Below are 22,960 nucleotides of genomic sequence, written 5' to 3'. Positions count from 1 at the left end.
TCCTGAGATGGGAGGGGGTTAACTGGTGTCCTTTATTTCCCCCTCCCTGTTGGCTGGTGCTCTGCTCCAATCTCTACATTGATTATACTGTTGGGGCTTTTGCAGCCCTGCTGGCCCCAGGAGCCCTCTCCATATCCATAACTGAATTACCATTTTGTTCCAGCTCACAAGAGCACCAGTGTGGGAACACCACAGGCCAGATGGAATTTTGGAGACCCTGTCATTTGTTGGAATTATTGGCTGCCTTCATATTAACAGCCATACATTTTGCTCTCAGGCCCAGGAGTGAGGTCGGGGCGGGGAGGGAATGAGGTTGTGGCGGGGAGGGAGTGAGGTTGGGGCGGGGAGGGAGTGGGGTTGGGGTGGGGAGGGAGTGGAGATTCCTGCTGAAAAAATAAAGCAAGTTGCTCTCTGGGCGGATCAGCTCCAGCCTTCCAGAGATTCTACTCTATGAGTACTCAGAGGCTAGGACACCGCCCCAGAGAAAAGGACGGGGCAGATCTGTGTCTTCCAGACACACTTCTCCCTTCTTCTAACCAAACTCGTGACAACAGGGGAGGCTGAGCCATTTAGGGATGCTCAGGGAAGAATCCACCTCACTCTTTGCTTGAAATTCATCCCCGTCACAGTAGGTTATATGGACTTCTTCAGGATAGGGCCTAAAGGAAGGTTTGTAAACTGGGATCCCTGGGCTGAATCTGGCCTGCAGATGTGTTTTGTTTGGCCTGAAATACTTTAAATAAATTTGAGCCAGTGTTTAAAAACCAGGATATTTCACATAAAAATCCAGGTTGCCAGCTTCCCTTGAAAAAGGGGTAGTTTTAGCCAGAATTTGGGCCCATATTCTCACATGGCCGGAGTAGAGTATGGCTCCCTCTCTCAATGACATCCTCCTTGCTGTTCACCACAGGCCCCACCACTCCCTATTGTCTCCCAACACGGAGGAAGAAGGACAGTTGCCTTGGGAATCTCACTTGCCTTATTGCTTTTCATAGAAGATAAACACTTCTTTGACCATAGCTCAATAGAACTTGAGAAAATAAAACATAGACTGATTTTTTTTTTCACTATTTCCAGCCCACTTCTCTCACTTATGCCAGCAGCCTGGGCTCTATCAGCACTTCAGTTTATACTTCTTGGTGCAGAGCTGCACTGTCCAATATGAGAGCCACTAACCACATGTGACTATTTACATTTAAATTAATTAAAAGGAAAAATTTCCATTCCTGGTTGCACTAGCCATATTTCAAGTACTCTATAGCCACCCGTGAGTACTGGCCACCATGGTGGACAGCACAGCATAGAACATTTCCGTCATCTCAGAAAGTTCTGTTGGATAACTCTGGAGAGGCTGAAATATAAGATGGGAGAGGCTACCAACCAATGAAAACCCTTGTTGAGCACGTCCTCTGCATCCACACTGCACTGGCACTGCTGCCTTCCAGGGGTTCACCGTCTACTGAGGGAGAAAGCCATGCCAAGGACAGGAGACAATGGGAAGTGCCCAGCGGTGTCATAGCGACGCTCTCAGAGTCAGAGAAGAGCAGCAGGTCTCTGTTTTCATGATTTTCACAAAGAAAATGCTCTGCTTGTCCATCACATGCCCTCTCGGCCCAGTCCCAGGCAATCTCGTCAGAGGCTTCCAGAAACAGAGACTCCCTCAGCCCCTCATGGAGATGCCACTTAGATGTCTGGGGCTCAGCCCCACATGGTTTGGAGGCTCCCCAAGCAAAACACCAAAAGAGAGACAAGTCGGGCTTCAGAGCTCGCCCTCCATGTCAGAGCTCCTTCCCCCAGCATTGGCCTTCCCCATCCCCCCACACTTGGCTCCCACACACCCCACCACCTGTGTCTCCTGCCCTCACGCCCCCCGAGGCTGTCCTCTCCCCAGGCTCCCCAAATCCAGCCCAATTCCAGTGCTTCCTGCTCCAGCTGCGTGCCCTTCCCTCTCCTGTGTCTAAACAAGATGCTCCCGGGACAGACCCTCAGGGCAACGCTCTACACAAGAACTCATTTCCAAGGCTATTTACTTTTTTTTTTTTTTTTATAATTTTATTTATTTATTTTCCCCCAAAGCCCCAGTAGATAGTTGTATGTCATAGTTGCACATCCTTCTAGTTGCTGTATGTGGGACGCGGCCTCAGCATGGCTGGAGAAGCAGTGCATCGGTGCGCGCCCGGGATACGAACCCAGGCCGCTAGCATCGGAGCGCGAGCACTCAACCGCTAAGCCACGGGGCGGGCCCCAAGGCTATTTACTTTTAACAGAAAATTTCCAAAGACTAGCTATCAAAATAAAAGGGCTACGTCTAAGTGTAAGAATTTTCAAGTTGATTGAGTGGGAAGAGCATCACATTTGTGGTTGGAGAGCCCACTTGAAGTCCTTCATATTTATGAACAGCAGGACTCGGCCATTACTCGGCGTCATTGATCTCTAAATTACTCTATGTATTGATCTCTAAAATGGGTCTAATAATACCAGCCTTAACATTTGAAGGATTAATGATTTGATGAGATAATAAAAAAATACAAAGCTACAAAGCCCAGTGCAAATAAATGTTATTAGTATAAGTGGGAATTATCTTCCTACACCCAGCACAGTGTCTAGCACACACTAGAAGTTTGTTGCAGATAATTTTTTTAATGATCCTGGAGTAGAAGCTGAGGAAAAACACTTTTAGGCAAAGGGGGCTTTGGGCATGCCCCAAGATCAGATCACACAGATGAATATCTGCACAGAAGCAGGGGTGCTGAATCTTTTCAGTGCCCAAGACTACTCTGGCCACCTGGTGAAGCCCTGGCTCCTTCTCAGGATGCTTTTTTTTAAATGTATAAAATAAAAGACATAGGATTACAAAGGCAATCAATTATACTGAAATACAGTGATCAAAATATTCTAAAAAATAAATGTGTGATATAATAATACATGTGCTTATTTATTAACACATTAGATAACAAGATCTATCAGCAGGTCTAATAACAAACGTACTTCCAAAGCAGTGAGGAGTAAAGACTATATTTCAAAGTCTCTGCTTCTGCTCTCATGATAGAAAACATCTGATTCCTCTTGGTAACAAAGTCACAGGTCCTGCTGACACCACTGTGTTTAACGCCTGCATTCATTATCGAAGAAATGCTGAATTTCAGTTGGACACCAGCGAAAATAAAGATGTAACTTTTCTTCAACCAGGTTTAGGGCTCCCCTGAATTCTAGCATGGACCCCAGGTCAAGAACACCTGAACTTTGTCCCCCTTCTCCCTACCATTTGATTCCGCCTTTCTCTAGTTCACCATTGTAGGCATGGATCCACATGGCTGGTATAAAGGCAGTCTCTTTATAGCATATATTCCCCCACTCCAGAACCCCTTCTGCAGGGGAGCGAGGGTCCAAGGCTGCCCCCCAACTCCTGCTCCCCTTGATGCACTGAAGGGTCCTACTAACATCCTAGAGGCCCCAGCCGTGCTGCATCTCCAGCCCTGTCTGTGATCTAGGGACAATGTCATCACAGCTCCCATTAAGTGAGCACTTACCATGTGCTGATGACTATTGTATGAGGTGCTTTACACTCATCACAGCATCAAACACACAAGCCCACAAGGGGGCAGTGTTATCTTCATGGGGAAACTGAGGCTGAGAGGTGAAAGGTTCACTGACTTGCCCAAGGTGGTAAGAAGGGTTTGAATTCAGCTCTGATTACAACTCACCCTCAGAACCCTTCATGCTTTAAACTGTACCAAGTAAGGAATTGTGACAATTACCGTTTAATCCCATTCACCCTGGGCCACTGCCAGGGAGATGAGTGAGTGTGAACCAGGAGCCAGAAGCCTTTCCTGACTCACAGCAAAGTGACAAGAGGGTGGCATTGCCCAGTCAGCCATCCGCACCCCCTCCCCAAAGGGAAATGAAGGGATTTTAACTAGAGTTTCAAGAGACAATGTCCTGAAAGAAAGGAATACAATAGCATCTTTGTAGCTGCAACAGGATCTCTAGAGCATCCGGAGAAGTGGGGGGAGTTGGGGGAGGGGGTGAGACAGAACTCGGTCACTGACTGTGTGAGCTGACTTGGACTGGGGCTGCAGACAGTGGCCAGGTGTGCGGGAGGCCCGGAGGAGAGCTCGTGCTGTCCAGGAGGCCACCTCGCCGGCGGCCAGTCCCTGAGCCAGGGTCCAGGTTCCCCGGGAGGTACACACTGAGCCTCTGTGTGAACAGACAACAGAGCCACTCTGTCCCAGAGAGAGAGGCCTGTGTGTCCCGCCCACCCTCCTCCCAACACAGGGATGGACATCCAAATGGCCCATTCACTGGCCATCCCAGCCTCCAGCCCTCAAACTGGCTGCAGCCTCCACCTCCACCAGGCCCAGACATCCCAGACAGTGCGACCCAAAGCCACCGCCACCCCGTCCTGGGCACAGGTTGAGCCTAGTACTCCTATTCCCTGCCTCCCACCTGGCTGGCTATCACCTATCCTTGGGGCTGGAGTTCATTTACCTCCTTCGGGGAAAAGGATGAAGGGGGATATGGATCCTATACTTTTTGAAATTACGACCCTTTGATTCGCAGGTTTGACTATATTTGGGTCTTCCCTGGCACCAAGCATTTAAAAGTACAAAAGCAACTTTTTAAATCATTGCCAGAATGAAGAAGAAAGGTGTGGCCTCTGTCCTCAGTTTGCGGTCCAGATGGGAAGACAACCACAGACAACACTACCCACCAAGTACTTAGTTGGATTGGAGAAATCACTGAGGGAGGTGTAAGTTGCTTGTGTGTGTGTATGAAGGGAATTTGGAATGGAGGAGTAGATTCACAGGGATGGTCTCCTTCCAGGAAATGTGGAGAATGAGATGTAAGAGGCAGAAGGTCTTGAGAATTCCCCGGTGTCCGGTGCACTGGAAGTCACCTCATAGCACTGGTGCAAAACCAGTCTGGACAGAGGCAAGGCCGGCCGCTGGACGAGCTGAGTTGTTCTGCGATAACGCTCCCCCCGGCAGGAGCACAGGGCTGACGCCCGGGCATGTGAAGCACAGAGAGGCAGTGGCAGTCAGCCCTCGCCAGCCAGGCCAGGGGAAAACATCACTGCTCTGCCGGAGGGCGACGCACTGCTGAAACCCAGCCCAGAACACCGTGCCCGCGCAGCCCTGGGGCCCTGAGCCTCCGGAGTGGCATGCTCACAGGCTGCGAGGACACCTGCCTGCTCCAGCACAGCTGCCCGAGGGGTGAGAGGACCCCACCAGGCCGATCCTTTTTGTCTCTGAGCCTCGGTCTCCTCATCTCGCATCCAGACATCTCTGGCTCTGACTCTTCTCTTTTTTCTCTCCCTTTCTCTCTTCTAGTGCTATCCCCTCTGCTGTCTTTGACCAGTTTTCTGGCTGATGGTGTTTCTGGAAAAATCCCTACCTGACTTGGCTCCTAAACATGGAACCACGAACCTGCTGCCCAAGCCAAGATGGAAGGGTTTGAATTCTCCAGATGGTTCTGAAACAGGCTGTTTGATCATTGCAAGCAAATACCCTCGAAAGACAAACACAAACTGCCCACAAGTAAACAGCATGTGACACAGCCCCTTCCTGTGGCCACTTAGCAGAAACCCGAGTCCAAGCCCATGACAGGACTAGGGGAAGGCGGGCTGGGAGAGAGAGTGGTCGCAGCCCCTGCCCACCCTCCAGCAGGGTGGTCAGAGGGGGCTGGGGGCCAGGAGGAAGGGAACCAGTGTGGCTGCACTGGCTGGCAGAGGGCACCGGGGACTGCAGGCGAGGTGGCTAGGGCGACATAAATAATGCCGGACTCATTCATTATTGCAATTATCTCCATCCTATTTTAATGATTATAATGGTAAAACCAATTGGGAGGATTAAGGGAGAAACGTCAAACACTTCACCGTGGCTCTTAAGAATATAACATAATAATCTAGTTTATAGAATTAAAATGATTAGTATCATTTTTAAATGTTACTTCTATATCATGATTACTTCTAAGTGTGACTAGTTGAAGGACACCATAAGATAAATAAAAATGAAGATGAAGAGAGAGGAGGAAGGCAGACAGAGGCCTGTATACCCAGATGCCTGAACAAGAAACCGAAGTCACTCTTGTCCTGCCCTTAGGCTCCATCTGAGGCTGCCATGGACTGGAGCTTCTCCTGCCCAAATATATCCCTCCCACCTGCTCCGTCTGGCCAGCCGCAGGGCCCATTCCTGTATCCTGTCCCCTCGGATCAAGATCATTCCCCAGCTGTTCCCGCTCCACTGCACTCCCTGCAGTCTCCCCTCCCTCCAAACTTCTCTCTCAAATGCAAACACAATCCCAAGTCTCCAAGCTCAAAAGCCCTTCCATTGCCCCCTCTGCCCTCAGAATTACAACACAAACCCCCAGCTGGGTGGGGAGACCACTCATGCACAAGAGCCAGGCTCTGCCTCTAGCCCCATTTCCAGGGGGTTCCCCCCAACTCCCTCCCAGCCAACTTTTGACAGCTCACTTTTGCCTCCAGGGCTTTACACATGCTGTTCCTTCTGCTAGACTGCCTTTCCCTCTTCTTCTTGTTATATTATTTTTTTAATTTACATACAATAAAACTGACATTTTTGTGTACAGTTCTGTGGGTTTTAGCACATGGATAGAACCACCACGACAATCAGGATACAACAGCTCCATCACTCCAAACCTCCCTCATACCGTGCCTTTGTAGTCACAGCCTCTCCATCCCTAACCCCTGTTCTCTATTCCCACAGTTTCACCTTTTCCAGAATGTCATATAAAAGGAATCGCGTAGAATGTAACCTTTCGAGATTGATTTCTTCCACTCAGCACAATGCCTTTGAGATCCATCCACGTTGCTGCGTATATCCACGGTTTGTTCTCTTTATTGCTGAGTAGTAGTCTGAGGTACGGCTGGATCAGTTTGTTTATCCAATCTACGGTTGAGGGATATTTGGGTTGTTTCCAGTTTGGGGCAATTATGAATGAAGCTTTGGATATAAACATTGTATTTATAAACATTTATCCATATGTAAACATTTGGATCCAGGTTTTTGAGCGGACATGTTTTCATTCCTCTTGGGTAAACACATAGCAATAGGATTGCTGGATTATATGGTAAGTGCGTGTTTAACTTTATAAGAGACCGACACACTGACTTCCAGTGTGGCTGCATCACTGTGTATTTCCACCTTTACTGTAGGAGCGTTCCAGCTGCTCTGCATCCTCGCCAGCACTTGATATTGTCAGGGTGTTTTGTTTTTTAGCTCTTCTAATAGATATGTAGTGGCTTCTCTTGTCTTCACTTGATAAAATCAGGCCATCCTGAGACACTCCTGGAGCCTCCTGTGCCCCTCACTCCTCACGCTGGGGGGCATCCAGCATGAGGAGCACCCTTCTCTGCATCCTCATTGGAGCATTTAGATCACAGGACAGAAACATTTCTTTGTGCTTCCCTCTCCCCTGAACCTACCACCTGCTCCGCCCCACATACACACCCACACAGGCACACACACAGGCACACACAGGCAGTATCACTGGAGTGCACATTCCCCAGGGAAAGGATCTGTGTTATTTACCATTATATCTTCTGCCCTAGCAAAATGTCTGGCTTAAAGCAGGTATTTTCTAAATGAATGAATGAACAAATGGATGGATGGATGGATGGATGGATGGATGGATGGATGGATGGATGAACAAATGAATAGCAAGGCAGCAGGGAGAGAGAGGGAGCACTAATACACACTTATACATAGATTGTGAATTCCCCTTTCATGGCCTTCTAGGAGTGCTGCTCAAGAATTCCAGAGCCCCTGGGAGTAAACTCAGGCCCTGCCCAGAGGAGAGGTGCGTTCATTCAGAACCAGTCAAGGCCTGGAGCCCAGCGTGAGGCCCCTACTGTCCCCCCACCCTCCACGTCCTCTCCTTCCCTTTCACTCTTACTCCCTTCACCCCTGAACTCACCAGCTGCCATCTTAAAGCACTTTCCAGCTTCCACTCAGCAGTTCTGGAGCCACCAGGCCAGGCCCTTGGGAATATGGCCAGACCCCAGGCCACAGGCCACTTCCAAGAATATGTGTCTGTGTCTGTGTGTGTGGTGGGGGGGGGAGCACAGAGAAGGACAGCCTGGGGGTCACCCACAAACCATTGCTCCCTCCTCACTCTCAGACCAGGTGGCCCTTCAGACACAGGCTTGTGTAGACACATCCAGACAATACAGGGATTGCACCCCAAACAGCCCAGATGGAAACGCTTTAGCAGTCACATCAGAAAATGATTCAAGCAAAGACAGCCCAGGGTACTCAGAGCACCCGGGCCTCAAGGAAACCTGATGTGCTCGGCTTCTACATTGGTACCTTGGGTAGCAAGGGAGGGCTGGGACCCCCCAGGCCTCTTCTGAGGGAGTTGTAAGCATCTTTGAGGCCCGTCTGAAGCACAGTTCTCTCACTGGTCCCTGAAACAGCTAAGGAACTCATTTCTTTGTGAGGCCTATTCCCCCCAACTCCCACTCCACCATTTTTTGAACCAACCCCTGCCTGGTCTGGCTGGGGCCAGTGGATTGTTTAAAACTCTCTGCGTCCCCGGCCAGCTCTGTGCAGAGCCTGGCTCACGCAGGCAGCAGGAGCTGCAAGTCGAGGGGGTGCCCATAAGAGAGAGGGCATCCAGTTCCCCACAGGCTCCAAAGACTGGATGTCATGTTTCCCAATTCTGATTCCAAAACCAGTTTAACCTCTTCTCCGGCTGAGCCTGAGAACCCGAGGGACTCACTCAGACCTTTGGCAGCGTGATTTGCCAGGCACTCAGCCTTAGACACTCAGGGGCCTGCAGCTGAGTGGGGGGTGCCTTCTCATTCAGCCAGCATTCAGCAAGGAGGCCCAGGGCACACAGACTGGGCAAACAACTCCCACAGGCTGGGTATTTCCTGTCTGGTGAGAAAAGAGATTTAAAGGAGGAAGAAAATTGTTTTAGAATAGAATAAATAGAATACTTCATCCACACTTAGAGAGGAGTCCCAGAAGCACTCCCTTGACTGGTATGGAATGAAATGCATTGGTAGCTTCCTTGCCGTTTGTTTTAGGTCCCAACAAAAAGTAAACCTATTTTTGTGGGCCCTCTATAAAACCCCCATTCTTATAGCACCTTTGGGGCACCAAGTGTTTTCACCTCCATGATTCCATTTGCTCCTCATAAAATCCCATATTATAACCCCATTTTACAGATGAGGGGCCTGAGGGCCAGAGTACTGGAGTGTTTACTCAGAGCCACACAGTAGCCAAGTCTGGCACAAACCTCATTCTGATTTAAAACCCTATGCCTTTTCTCCACCACTCCAAGCTGCACCAAATGCCTCAAGCATATGAAGAGGCCACCATGTCTGTGATGGGACCACCATTGGTGGGGAAAGGCAGGGGGAGAACTAGGAAACCTGGGCTCTAGCCCAGCTCTGAGTGACCTGGGGAAAATCACATCCCTTCTCTGGCCTCAGCTGTCTCACCTGGAGATTCCCCCTCCGAGTCTTAACCTCCAGGATCTTGAGCTCTTGGTTCTTCTGAGGAGAAGTGACCCATGTAGGGGCTCTCCTGGAACCCCTGTCCCTCCATAGCCACCTGCCTGATGACACGCCCACAGCACAGAGTGAAGACAGACAAGAGGAAACTCCCCTCACACCCATGCTCTGGGCCCTCGGGGGTGGTTGTAGTAAAGAGGCTGAAGCAATTTGTTCCTGTGCGCTTGTCTAATTTCCACTTAGCCAGGCACTCAGATCCCCATTTCCACGGATAATCAGAAGCTGGCCACACGCCACTGAAAACAGCCCCAAAGCGGAAACGACCTGAAGGCCACAAGCAGGGAGATGATCATCCAAATCATGGTACTGAGCATTAAAAGCATAGTTATGAAGTTTTTTTTAGCATGGAAACATGCTTTGATAAAAAGTGAACTAAAATAAATCAGACTACAGAACTGCATATTCGGTATAATCTCAACTATTTAAAATAACACTCCAAGAGAGTAGGAAATACACCGAAACGATAACTGTGGTTACCTGTAGAAGTTGGCAGTATGGCTGTTTATATTACATATATATATTTACTCCCCAAGAATCAGGAAGAAAACTTTTTTTAAGTTGGCAGGAATAGTCTTAACTTCTATCAATATTTTTCATCCGAGTTCAGAGTCTTTGGCTTACATCAAGTCTCCCTCCTTTATTATAAGGAAAGGTGCCAATTGTTCCAATCTTGGCTTTGGAAATATACACACCAAGCCCCCGCAGAGACCCACACCCCCTTCAGGATGATCAAAAATGCCCTCACAGGGCCTGCAGCTCAGTGCTCACTTCTGCAAAAAGACATTTAAGGATTCCAGACTTTTCACTTTATATTTCTAACCCAGGTTTTCCTATCTTATGTACCTTGGGTGAGTAATATGATGGTGTTAAGGAATTACTGGATGAAGGATAGCCTACTCAAACAAGTTGGAGAAGTTCACATCTCAGTTTTAATGAATTAAAAGAGGTTACTCTATGGAGGGATCCCCCCAGAGGGGCGTATCACACGTATCATTTCCCAGATGAAGTTCCCCAAAGCCTTCCATTTTAGGACTCTCTCCATGGGTGACCTTCTACAGATGCAGGCACATCTGGGTGAGTGCAGCTGCTGTTCCCTCAGCCTTCTAGCCTCGTGGTTTTCACTCCTGGCTGCACACTGGGATCACACAGGGAGCCATAAAAAAAATCCCTTGCTGGGGTCCCACCCTGGATTTGGTCTGGGAGCAGTCAGACCCAGGGCTGAGAACCACTTCTTCTTCACACCCTCTTAGTTGTCCGTGCTAAGAAGAGGTCAACACCAGGGTTGGGGTCCAACCTCAGAATTATTCATGTATCATCCATTCTCGGAGTAAATGACAACTCAGAGGACATCTAATTCAATCTCTCATTTTACAGAGGAGGAAACTGAGGCTCCCCAAAGGATCCCCAGGTCCCTTCCTCCTCCTTTGCTGGTTCCAGCCAGTGCCAGGCTGCCCCTTGGGCCCCCAGGCCTCTGGACCACAGGACCCTTCATTCAGAGGGAAAAGCAAAGGAAACTTTTAGATCTCCAAGGCCATTTTGCTGCCAGAGGTCGCCCATCAGGCCCCTCTCTCTGGCAAGTGGACCCTGACACAGTGAGATCCTGACTCAAGTCCTCTTCCTAACACAACCCCAGCACTAAGGATGAGAAGCCAGGAGACTGCTACTCACAGGAACAGGAAGCCCACACTGGCAGTAGAGCAAACACAGCATTGCGCCCTAGGCTGCCAGGAACCTTCTCCTCCGTGCTACTCTGCCTCCACTGCAGAAGGCCTGAGAGGCTCTGCCACAGACACCTTTAAAGCCAGGAGACTCCTGCACAGCAGTAATGGCCCTCTGAGTGGATGGCCTTGGCCCCCTACTCTCTTCTGGCAACACTCTTGCCCCTGAACAGGGAATTCTGTAGTAAAAATCTCCGCACTATGCAGTTTCACATCCTGTACCTCTGATCAATCTCCTTTTCCAACCTTAAGATTCCATTATTTCTTTCTCTTTAGCAGCTTTGAGAAAAAAACCTAGGAGGATTGGGGGACAGTGTTATGTGGGGGGAAGGCAAAACACAGACACACACACACACAGCCTCACGGGCACCTGTCCCTGAGCCCCCAGCTCCTGTGGACCAGCCCTCAGCCTCTGCCTCTCCCCTGACACAGCCAGAACACCCTTGCACGCAGGCAGCTGTTCTCCCAGAGACCCTCCATCCTAGAGGGGAATCTCTAGGTGCCCTTCTAAACTCCAGGCCCACAGCTAAACTCCCTGAGAAGTATCTCCAATGAGCTCCAGTCAGCCCTCTGTGAGCTTGGGGAGGGGGGCTGTCCACAGAAGCAGACAGGAGAGCCCCTGGGGGTTCCTTCAGAGTTCAAACTCATCCTAGGGGCTGACACCTGCCAGGGCAGGGCAGTGAACTTCAGAAGTGGATGGGGGTGGGGGCTGCAGGTAGCCTCTACCTGGAAGTGGAGCTAATCAGCAGCCAGTCCCGAGGGAAGCCCCTTTCCTGAGGCTACACATATGCTTTAGCAAAGCTGCCTGGATCACATTCTCAAAGGGTCTATCTTCTGCTTGTCGGTGTCCGTGAGCTTTATCAATGGAAGGGCAAAGTTCACAGGATCCCTGGCTTCATGAATGATATCCCAGGCCGACCAGCGCTCCCACATCTGCCCTGAGGTCCCAAGAGGTGGAGGGAGGTGGGGCACGGAGAGCCAAGCATTGGAACCTTACCAGGGCCAATTTAATTCTATGGTAAAAAACGTAAGGCATTACTTTTTAATATTAAAACATGGCTAAGTTATAGAAAATAATACAAAAATCACATGCATTTTTCAGAGGAATAAAGTGACTTCAGGGGCGTCTCTCCCATCAGAGGCTACCTTGGTTGCCCCCATGGAATCCGCTGCTCTCCCCGCCCTGCGGGTTGGATGAAGCTTGTGGAGCGCTGCGAGTGGGTTACGGTCCAGCCAGGGTGTGCCGGTCCATAATGAAAGACCCCTTATTACGGTCCTTTCCGCCAAGGGAAGCAGCAAAGCTGATTGCTCCCCCACTCCCCACCCCCCATCTTAGGTGCAGAAATGAAAGCCGCCGCCGCCCCCACGCACCCTTTGGGGAACAATTCCCGCCCGGGGAAACCGCGCAGGCTCCGCGCGCTCAGAGCGGGTGCGCGCTGCCCGCAGCCACCTGTCTGGGTGCCCACTCCACCCGCCCGCGATTCCTACCATGTCTTCCGCGGTGACTGCACCAGCTCCTCGGCGCGCTCAGCCGGCTCGCCAGCTCATCCCGCCGCCCCCGGGCCGCCCCTGGCGCCGTGGCTCTCCAGGCTTCCCTGGACGCGGGTTTCCCGGACTGAAGGTCCACAGCTTCCCAGCGGCCAAGTGGCCCCACGACAACTCTAGGGCGTGCGACGCGCGCCGGGATGCTCTGTGGGTGGGGTTGTTAGAGGAGGTCTGGGTGAATGCACGCGAGATCTGCGGGTCTGCGAGGGTCTGCGGTCCTGCGGGAGCCCTCCCGCCGCCCGAGCCTCCGCGATCAGCTAGGGACTTTTGCAGAGTTTGCAAAGTCCTGCCGCGCGTCCCGGCCCAGCCTCTCCACTTCCCCGAAAGCGCGGGAGGGGGGAGCTCCTTTCACAATAAAAGCCCTGCCCCGGGCTCGAGCAGCCGCAGCCGCCTGGAGCACGGGCCCAGGTGCTAAGGGGAAACGGTCCTGCCCGCCGGATGATGAGCCCAGGCAGGGCGGCGAGGGGCGCCAGGCCGGGCCGCAAGGAGCGCGGAGCAGGGTCTGGGTGCATCGCCTCGTCTCCGCCTCCAAGGTGTGCGGGTACTCTGTGAGCCCGCGGCAATCTGGGGGGACCTGCAGAGGGTCGCCAAAACATGGCTCTCCCCTGCAAAGCCTCAGAAAGACAAGTCTTTTTTTACTGGCATTTCATACCCTTGTTTGGGCTCTATCTCCAAGGGCGGTTTGGAAGGAAAATCCGTTGACCACTTAAGGTCATTAAAAACGAACAATTTTTCTCCTTGAGAACTAATCAGTGTTTAAATCGCTGGAGTAAGTGGCTGATACTGACCCATCTGCTACGGATGCATAGACAGTGCCCTGTGTCCCCCGGGTCACCTACGTGGGCTGTGGCAGTCGGGGCAGGACCTAAGGGTCTGCATGCTCCTTGTTGGAAAGAAGACTGGGCTTGCCGTGGAATTGGGGGCTTGCCCCTCTGTTAACAGCTGAGTGACCTTCAACCAGTGCCTGGACCTCTTTGAAACCTGTGTCCGTAAGTCCACTGTTTGGATCTCAGGATTCTTAAGAGCCTATAGGCAAGAAAGTGGAGATGGGGGCAGAGTCAGCAGTAGGGTGCCTGAGAGAATCTGGGAACCAGACTGAAATATTACCCTCCAAGACTGAAACTAACAAAAATCATTATTAGATGGATAGAAACTGGCATCTTCCCAGGAGTCACTTGCTGCAGAATGTTTTGAGCTTGTCACTGATGACAGTGCCTCTTAAGGTGAGCAAAGACCCAGAGAGTGTCCTTAAATTGTTTGTGTGTGTGTGTGTATGTGTGTGTGTGTGTGTGTGTGTATGGGGGGGGCAGAGCGAAGAGAAAGTATTTTTTCAGTCCTTATTGTGTTCCAGACGCTTTCCATAGGTTATTTCATTTCATCATCACAAACAATCCTGAGAGAGAAAATTTATTATCACCATTTTACAAAAGAGGAAACTGAGGATTAGGGAGTTGAAGTGACTTTCCTGAGGCCAGATATTAAGTAGTTTAGCAAACCAAAGTCTATTTGCTAGAGCATGAGAGGAAGAGGAAGACATTGATAAGCCAGGCACGGGAGGGGGGATACAATGCTAAAAATTGCAGCTTGTCTGTGCATAGGGAGGACAGGGAGGATGGAGAATCTGAGCACTGAATGAGGAATGGCAGGGAAGAGGGGGTGCTACAACACAAAGTGTTCAGTGTTTCGTCCAGACTCCACGTTGAGGAGACAACATGGTCTTTCGAGTCTCCTTTTCCAACTGTGACCCACATAAGACGTACATTCTATGTCGTGACCCCTTACACAAATAAATATGTATAAATGTAACTAAAACAAAGTTTTATAAAACATTATTACATGTGGCGCACTCTGATATTTTCTATTCTATTCCATTTTAATTATTTTAATGGTGGTCTCAAATCACTAACTTTATTTCACTAATATCTACTAATGAGTGCAGTTTGAAAAACACTAGAGAGTGGAACAGAGATATTTCTTTAGATTAATATTTTCAAGAGTTTTGTGGTGTTCTGTTATATATAAAAAGAATTTAAAAGGCAGGGATTCTGTTGGTTAAGTTTGAGAATGCTGAGCACAGTTAAACAGATTTTTATTTTTGGCAATAGGACTTGTCAGAGCCTATGATGCTAATATGCACTGAGGTTTCTTGAGACAGGAAGAGAGTGCCCAGTTTTTCCCAGGTTTACTGGATGCAGAACTCTTTTTCAGAGGAATCAGCTGAGGACTCAGGGGACACACTTGGGAAAAGCTGCTCCAGGACCCGGCCTGGCCCAGTGCAGTGTCACTCAAGAACAGAGTCTACACTCTGAAGCCAGACTCCCAAGCTCAGCACCATTTTGTTCACCCGATACTCTCTCAGCTAAGGAGGTGCCCACATGGGGAGTGTAGGAACTCCACTGTAAATGAACAACTGCCAGTTTTACTACCCAGAGTGAGTTCGAGCAGTCAGCACGCCAGGAATGACCACAGCTGAGTAAGCACTTCTGGACCCGCCGAGCTGAGGATGCACCCTGGCTCTCAATGACTCCATCTGCCCCTCACAGGATCCTGCCTAAAAAAATCAGCTTCTCTTTCTTTACTAACTCCTAGTTGACAGTGATTCCTTCTGGCTCTGAAATCCTGTAATTCAGACCACTGGTCCATATTATCTTAGATGTGACAATTTGTGTGTGTGTGTGTGTGTGTGTGTGTGTGTGAGGAAGATCAGCCCTGAGCTAACATCCACGCTAATCCTCCTCTTTTTGCTCAGGAAGACCGGCACTGAGCTAACATCTATTGCCAATCCTCCTTTTTTTTCCCCAAAGCCCCAGTAGATAGTTGCATGTCATAGTTGCACATCCTTCTACTTGCTGTATGTGGGACGCGGCCTCAGCATGGCTGGAGAAGCGGTGCGTCGGTGCACGCCCGGGATCCGAACCCAGGCCGCCAGTAGCGGAGCACGCGCACTTAACCGCTAAGCCACGGGGCCGGCCCTAGATGTGACAATTTACTTCCCCGAAGACATCCTCCCCCATAGAGCCATGTCTGTGGCTGTGACTCTATGACTCAGCATGTCTACGATGCTGACAATCTTTGACATGCACTTTTTTGTTCCCTGTCCCCCTGCTTCCTCACTCTATATGCATTCACCCAGGGAATATTTGCCACGCACCGTGTGTTTGGTGTTAATGTCAAGAACGAGTTAGAGGTACCACCACGTTAGAAAACCGTCTGGCTATCTACTAAAGCTAAATGTACACGTGCCCTGTGACCCAGCAAATCCTAGACATGCACCCAACAAAAATGCCTACACATGTGCACCAAAGCCGTGTACAAGAAAGTTCCTGGCAGCATTATTCGCAGTGGTCCTAAACTGGAAACAACCCAAATCTCCATCAACAGTAGAAACAGTAAGTAAATTGTGGTGTATTCACACAACGGAGTGTTTTACAGCAATGAGAATTCATGAACTACAACCACACTCAAACGTTCTGTGGAGGGAAAGAAGCCAGCCACAAAAATAGGCCTACGTATGATTCCATTTATATGAAGCACAGAAACAGGCAATGCTAATTCCTGCTGTTAGAAGTCAGGTGAGTGGTTCCCCGGGAGAAAGGTCATGACTAGGCAGGAGATATGAGGGGGCTTTTGTGGTGCTCCTAGTATTTTGTTTCTCTATCTGGCTACTTATTTCAGTACAAATTACAGATGAAAATTCATGAAGCTGTAATACTCATGATGTGTGCACCTTTCTGTATGTATGTTAAACTTCAATAAAAAGCTACATGAAACAAAAATTAACACATACTGTCTCTTAGCCTCAAAGAACTCTATCTATATCAGCAGGCTCCAAACTTTTTTGATAATTCATCTCAGCAGCAATAAGTTTTTGAGTATATCCTCCAATATATGCATTACATATTTACAAGTTACGTTAAGTGTACCTCCTTATTATCTACCTATTATAAAACATACAACAACAAAAAAAAATTGAAAGGGCAAGATTAATATAGCAGAAATAGAAGTTGTAATGTCTACTTTCCACACCTTAGGAGATCCTCATGTACAATGTTTGGGCTGCTCGCATCTCGTTCTGAAAACCAGTGGCCAGTCCAATGGGTGAGATCAGCAGTGCACATATCAGTGCAATAAAAAGTCAGGGGAAGATACGGAAGCTGCAAAGAAGCAGACCTTCTACCTTCTTCTCCCCCACCTCAGGCGGAGTTCCTAGGCCTAAGGACTGCGCTGGGGGACAGGCTTTCCTCCAGAGCTGCTGGGAGTGTGGGTAGCACCTGGTGCCTTGAGGCTGAGTCATGAATCAGACTCAGCCCTGTGGGGTCTGAACACCTGATGAGAATGAAAAAAGTATCTTTTAAAGTTTTGAGCCAAACTCAGTTTTGCAAGAGGTGGAGATTTATATCTGTGGGTCTAACTATTCTTTTCTTCTAGAAAAACAGAAGAACTCCTTTAAACTCCACCCCCCACATACACACACACACACACACACACACACACACCAGTGGAGCTCTTAGTCATGCAGAGCTCTCTGCTGACATGGAGATTTTGTACAGCTGTGTTTCCAAGGAGCTGAACAATGGTAGCCAGTAGAGCTGTTCACCAACATCTAGCTCTCCATCTTTCAGACAGTGGTCAGGATGTACGCCTCCACTCTGTTTGAAGTTAGGTGTGGTCATCTTACTAGCTTTGGCCAATGAGATATAAGTGGAAGTGACATCACTTCTGATGGAAGTTGTAAGAGCCAGGGCATGATTGGCCACATTCCTTCTTTTACACAGTGGCTGAAAAGCTTGTGTCAGGATGGAGCCTCCGTCAGCCTGGGTCTCTGGGTGAGCAGAAGAGCAGAGCCTCCATGAGCCCTCATTGGATGGATATGAGAGTGAATGAGAAATAAATTTATGTGTTAAGCCATTAAGATTTGAGGATTGTTACTGTAGCATAACTTAATCCACCGTAATTACACGAATAAAATTACTTTTGAGAAGAGTTGCTTGAGAAAAATCATAAATCAGATTTTGTCATTCCTCTGCTTAAACCCTCCCAGAGGCTTCACATCTCCCTCAAAGTAAAACCCCAGGTTTCACAGGAGCCTCCCCACACGTTGGTCCTCACTGCTTCTCTAACATCATCACCTGCACTCTCTCTCACTCACTGTGCTCCGGGACACACTCTCCTCCTAATTGTTTCCTGAACACTCCAGGCACTATGCCACCTCAGGATCTTTGCACTTACTATCCCTCTCACTGAAATGCCCTAGACTTCCCTAGGGAGGTTCGCTCCTTCATCTCCTTCAGGTCTTCGCTCATGTTTCACCTCCTCAGTGAAGACTTCCCTGACCACTGTATTTAAGACTACACACCACATCCGCCTTCAGTTTTAGCTTGTGATTTTTTTTTTCTGAACTAGACAACTTTTTGGAAGCTATATTAGTTTTTAACTTAGATAACCAATAAATCCCTCCTTTCTAGGAAACAGCGCTTCGTGTATTACTTTCTTTCAGAATGTTGGCTGCTTGGCGGTTGGCCGCTGCCAGGTTGCTGGTGGGGCCTCTGGTTACACAAGTGTGCCTTGCAGGTAGGAAATATTCGGCTGAGACAGGTTGGTGCCAAAGAGGAATATTTTATTTCCACCAGAGGGTGCTTCCTACTTCATCAGGAGTGAGTCTAGCTTCACCTTCACCAGTTCTAAGGAGTCAGATTTCCAGTTTGCTCTAACGATGTTTTAGGCCTCCTTATAAATTGGTACCCCAGGCAGCTGCCCAGCTGGCCCACTCTTTAATATGGTTCCATGTCTGGCTCTATCCCAGACTCACTGAATCAAAATTTCCAAGGCTTGAGCATCTTGAGCATCTGTATATTTTTTAAGCACCATATTTAATTCTAAAGCACAATGTGGGTTGAGAACTGCTGAGCTAAGCAATTCCTCTTCCTTGGTGCCCATGTCCAAATGGCCATTCTAAGTGATTCTGGAATCTCTCTCCTTCTATCCATTCTCACTGCCACTTCTTTGGCTCAAACTGTCATCTCACTCACAGTACTCTTGGAGGAACTCCTGAACTAGTCTCCCAGACTCTACCTTTGCTCTCTCCAATCCATCCTGCACATCACTGACGAAATGTAAACGTGGACCTGCCACTGGCCTATTCCCCATAACTCTCAGGATTACATGCAAATTCCTCAGCATGGCTTTCAAGGTCCTTCTATGGGCCTTCTGCCTCCATATGCCCAGCACCAAGTAGCTACTCCATAAATGCCTTTGAATGGAAGAATAAGACAGAAGACTGGGGTTCAAGCTGAATCTACCACTCAAAAAGCCTGGGTACTCAGTAAAGCAACTCTGTCCCACTGGCTTCAGGCTCCTCATCTGACAAATAAGGACCATCATCCCTGCCCAGCCCACATCCCTGGGTTCCTGCAACCATGTAACATGTTCACATAAGTTACATCATCCAGAACAGGACTGTCTCATGGTAAACTTTCAAAACCATTTGTTGAATCCATGAAGGAATGAACAAGAAAGAAACTTCCTTTGCAGCAGAGAACGTTAACATCCAGTTTACATTCTCTCTTTTTTTCTTCACTCACTGAACCCCTATATTTTAGGGGCCAGCAGTGTACTCAGCCAAAAAAAACCCATATATTTCACAACTCCCTTGCAAAAAAGGACAGCCAATGAGAAGGAAATGGAAGTCATCGGGTGTGGCCCACAAAAAGCTCTTAAAGGGGGCTGGGGTCATTTAGGTTATTGTACAGCAAGTATGACTCACTCCCCTTCCCCCTGCTGTGAGCAGAGCGTATATCTTTGCTCCACTGTTGTTGGGCTTGGCCGTGGACTCACTTTGACCACTAGAATGTGAGCAAACAGAGGCATTTATATATGCTGCACAGGATTGCTAGCCTTTCATTCTGGTGGTTCACAATGTAAAGAACAACCCCTGGTAGCCACTGCCCTCCAGTCTGAGCCTAGAATGAGACATATGGGACAGACCTAAGCCCAACTCACTGCGTGGAGCCAAGCCTGGCCAACCCCTAGGTGAGAATAAATGCTTGTGGTAGGAAGCACTGAGTTTGGAGAGGTTTGTTATCTAGCATTATTGTGGCAAAAGGTGAGTGATGCAAGTATGATGGCCAAGCTCTTAGAGAGCCAATCCAGGACAAAAGGGTTCCCAGGCCAGAAAAAGCCATATTATACCCCACAATAATGTAATATAACAAATTATTAGACATGTATGTGTTATTACTTCAACATAAAAATACAGAAGCAGGTGTTGGTTTAAAATTATGTACTATTCTGGGGCCAGTCCGGTGGCATAGCAGTTAAGTGTGCACACCCCACTTCGGCGACCCAGGGTTCACAGGTTCAAATCCCGGGCACGCAATGACACGCTGCCCATCAAGCCATGCTGTGGCGGCGTCCCATATAAAGTAGAGGAAGATGGGCACGGATGTTAGCCCAGCGCCGGTCTTCCTCAGCAAAAAAAAGGAGGATTGGCGTTGGATGTTAGCTCATGGCCAACCTTCCTCACCAAAAAAAAAAAAAATTATGTACTATTCTGTATTATTTAATTTTGTTTCATAAATGCTATTACTTAAATAAAAATAATAGGACTAGTTAGCAATAGTAATTAGTAGTATGTGTGTGAGAAATATAACAATATTTTTACAATGTTTCTTTGTCTCCTCTGATATAGCAACCTATTTAAACTTTTTATTGGATATTTATATAGACTGTATTACTGTATATTATTAAGCTACATAAATGTAAGACTTTTTTTAAAAAAGAACATAAATAGGACTAATTAAACAGATATTACCTATATTTAATTAAAAAATAACAATATGTTTTGTTCTGTCCCACGACACAGTAGGATATTTTTACTCTTCCCGTTTCCTTTCCCAATAGTATTTCTCTGAACTGCTGGCAGCTTTTAGGACATCCTTTCTTTTCTTTTATGTAGTGGTAAAACTGAATACAGTAGTCCCCTGCTTATCCATGGTTTGCTTTCCGCAATTTCAGTTACTCGCAGTCAACAGTGGTCTGAAAATATCAAATGGAAAATTCTAGAAATAAACAATTCATAAGTTTTAAATTGCATGCCATTCTGAGTAGCATGATGAAATCTCGTGCCATCCCACTCCATCCCACCCAGGACGTGAATCACCGCTTTGTTGGATCCCCAACCATCGACATTGTCGATGTCAATTTGCTCCTGACATCCAACCATCGACATCATCATGGCTCAATGATCCTCCTTCTGATGTATCGTCAGAAGGTCAGTAGTAACCTAACATCACAATGCCTACATCATTCACCTCACTTCATCTCATCAGGTAGGCATTGTATCATCTCACGTCATCACAAGAAGAAGGGTGAGTGCAGTACAATAAGATATTTTGAGAAAGACAGAGACCACATTCATGTAACTTGTATTACAGTACATTGTTATAATTGTTCTATTATTAGTTATCGTTGTTAACCTCTTACTGTGCCTAATTTATAAATTAAACTTTCTTATAGATAAGTATGTACAGGAAAAAACATAGTACCTATAGGGTTCAGTACTATTGGCGGTTTCAGGCATGCACTGGGGGTCTTGGAAGGTATCCCTGTGGATAAGGGAGACTACTGTCTAGTCAGAGGTAAACTTCACTTTGACCTGTAGCTCTGCTCTTATCAAGTATATGTTTCCTTGATTCCTAGTGTCAGTCCAATATGATGACATCAAGGTAAATATCCTCTCAACAAAAGCTTATTTGAGCAGGAATATTTAGGATTTTATATACTAGGTTTATCTTATAAACCTGCAGCAGCTGGCTTATAGACTTGCAGGAATTAGTTTGCACCTCTCCAAGACTGTCCATCCACTTTGTGTTTATAGGTTTGTTTCGGTAGACCAGCTGTTTGTCAATCAAGTACTTTTGCATCTGTAAATTCATCAGATGGGCTATCTACGTCTGAAATGTCCATCATTTTTTAAACACTGAAGCACGTTGGATATCAACAGTTAAAATTTCTTTCTCAGGAAAAATGGTTTTAAAGCACAGAGGTAATTTGAAGTTGTTAAATTAAATTCTAAATAAGTTACAGTTTTTAATACAGAAATTGAGAAAGTCCTGTTTGATCTGGCTTCCCTTTTCTGGTGACAATTTTTGAAGTTCTAAAATAGTCTTAATTCCAAAAATCAAGTCATTTTTTGCTGTACAAGTTTTTGTTGCAACCTACACAGAACATCAAATGACTCAGGTGTAGTCAGTTCATCCTTTTTCAGGCTCCTTGTAGCCTCTTCAAAGATCATCAGTTTTCAAGACACAGCATATCAATAGTTTTACTTTTCTCCATTCTCATCCTCAATATATTTCCAAATTAAATAAGGACATTGATATGAACTGAATGTTTGTACCCCCCCCAATAGTCATATGTTGAAACCCCAATCCCCAGTGTGGCTGTATTTGGAGATGGAGCCCCTAAGGAAGTAATTAAAGTTAAATGCCGTCATAGGTGGGGCCCTGATCTGACAGCATTAGTGCCTTTATAAGAAGAGACACCAGGGAGCTTGCTTTCTCTCTCTCCACATGCACACAAAGAAGGTCATGTGAGCACACAGCAAGAAGGTGGCTGTCTGCAAACCAGAGAGAGAGCCCTCACCAGTCAACAACTCTGCTGGCACCTTGATCTTTGGCTTCTATTCTCCAGAATTGTAAGAAAATAAATTTCTTGGTTGTTTAAGCCAACCATTCTACAGTATTTTGTTATGGCAGCCCAAGCAGACTGAAACAGACACCCTTCTTGTCCCATACTTTGAAAATATGATTTTATGGCAGGCCAACATTTTAATATCTTTTCTTTGACTGGCAGCAATGATAGCCATCTTATAGGCACATTCTAAGGAGGTTCTTTGCATTTCTATAAAGTCAAAAATCTCATTCAGTGCTTCTGCAGGTTTTGAGGAAATTGAAAAGTGACCAAAATTTTCATTATAAAAGCCTCAATATCAAAGGTAAGCAAATCACATCCATTTTTAGCAATGTTGTGTACAAAGCACACAGATGATTTCGCAGATAAGGTCTTTTCTTTTTCTTTGATACAAAGTTTATAGACTGTATGGAATTTGCCAAAATTTACATTTGCACTGTCTGCTGAACGTACAGATTGATGAGCAGAG

The 22,960-nt window shown here is 47.5% G+C and overlaps 2 protein-coding genes across 2 annotated transcripts in view; both read right to left on the bottom strand.

Annotated features, from left to right (window-relative positions):
* GASK1A (golgi associated kinase 1A) overlaps positions 1-13,040 on the bottom strand; it is a 59,392-nt gene extending 46,352 nt beyond the window's left edge. The window contains exon 1 of the mRNA XM_087430805.1: positions 12,745-13,040. Coding sequence (XP_087286931.1) covers positions 12,745-12,747 — 3 coding nt within the window. The 5' untranslated portion in view covers positions 12,748-13,040. The remainder of the gene's footprint in view (positions 1-12,744) is intronic.
* A 14-nt stretch (positions 13,041-13,054) lies between these two features.
* The window catches only part of LOC106802591 (uncharacterized), a 35,955-nt gene continuing 26,049 nt past the window's right edge, over positions 13,055-22,960 (bottom strand). Inside the window, exon 3 of the mRNA XM_087431666.1 lies at positions 13,055-13,365. Coding sequence (XP_087287792.1) covers positions 13,055-13,365 — 311 coding nt within the window. The remainder of the gene's footprint in view (positions 13,366-22,960) is intronic.

The sequence above is a fragment of the Ceratotherium simum genome, chromosome 5, assembly GCF_057802395.1.
Source record: "Ceratotherium simum simum isolate JZ-2026a chromosome 5, ASM5780239v1, whole genome shotgun sequence".
Lineage (NCBI taxonomy): Eukaryota > Metazoa > Chordata > Mammalia > Perissodactyla > Rhinocerotidae > Ceratotherium > Ceratotherium simum.
The sequence above is the reverse complement of the archived record's forward strand: the minus strand, read 5'-3'. Positions and strand labels throughout refer to the sequence as shown.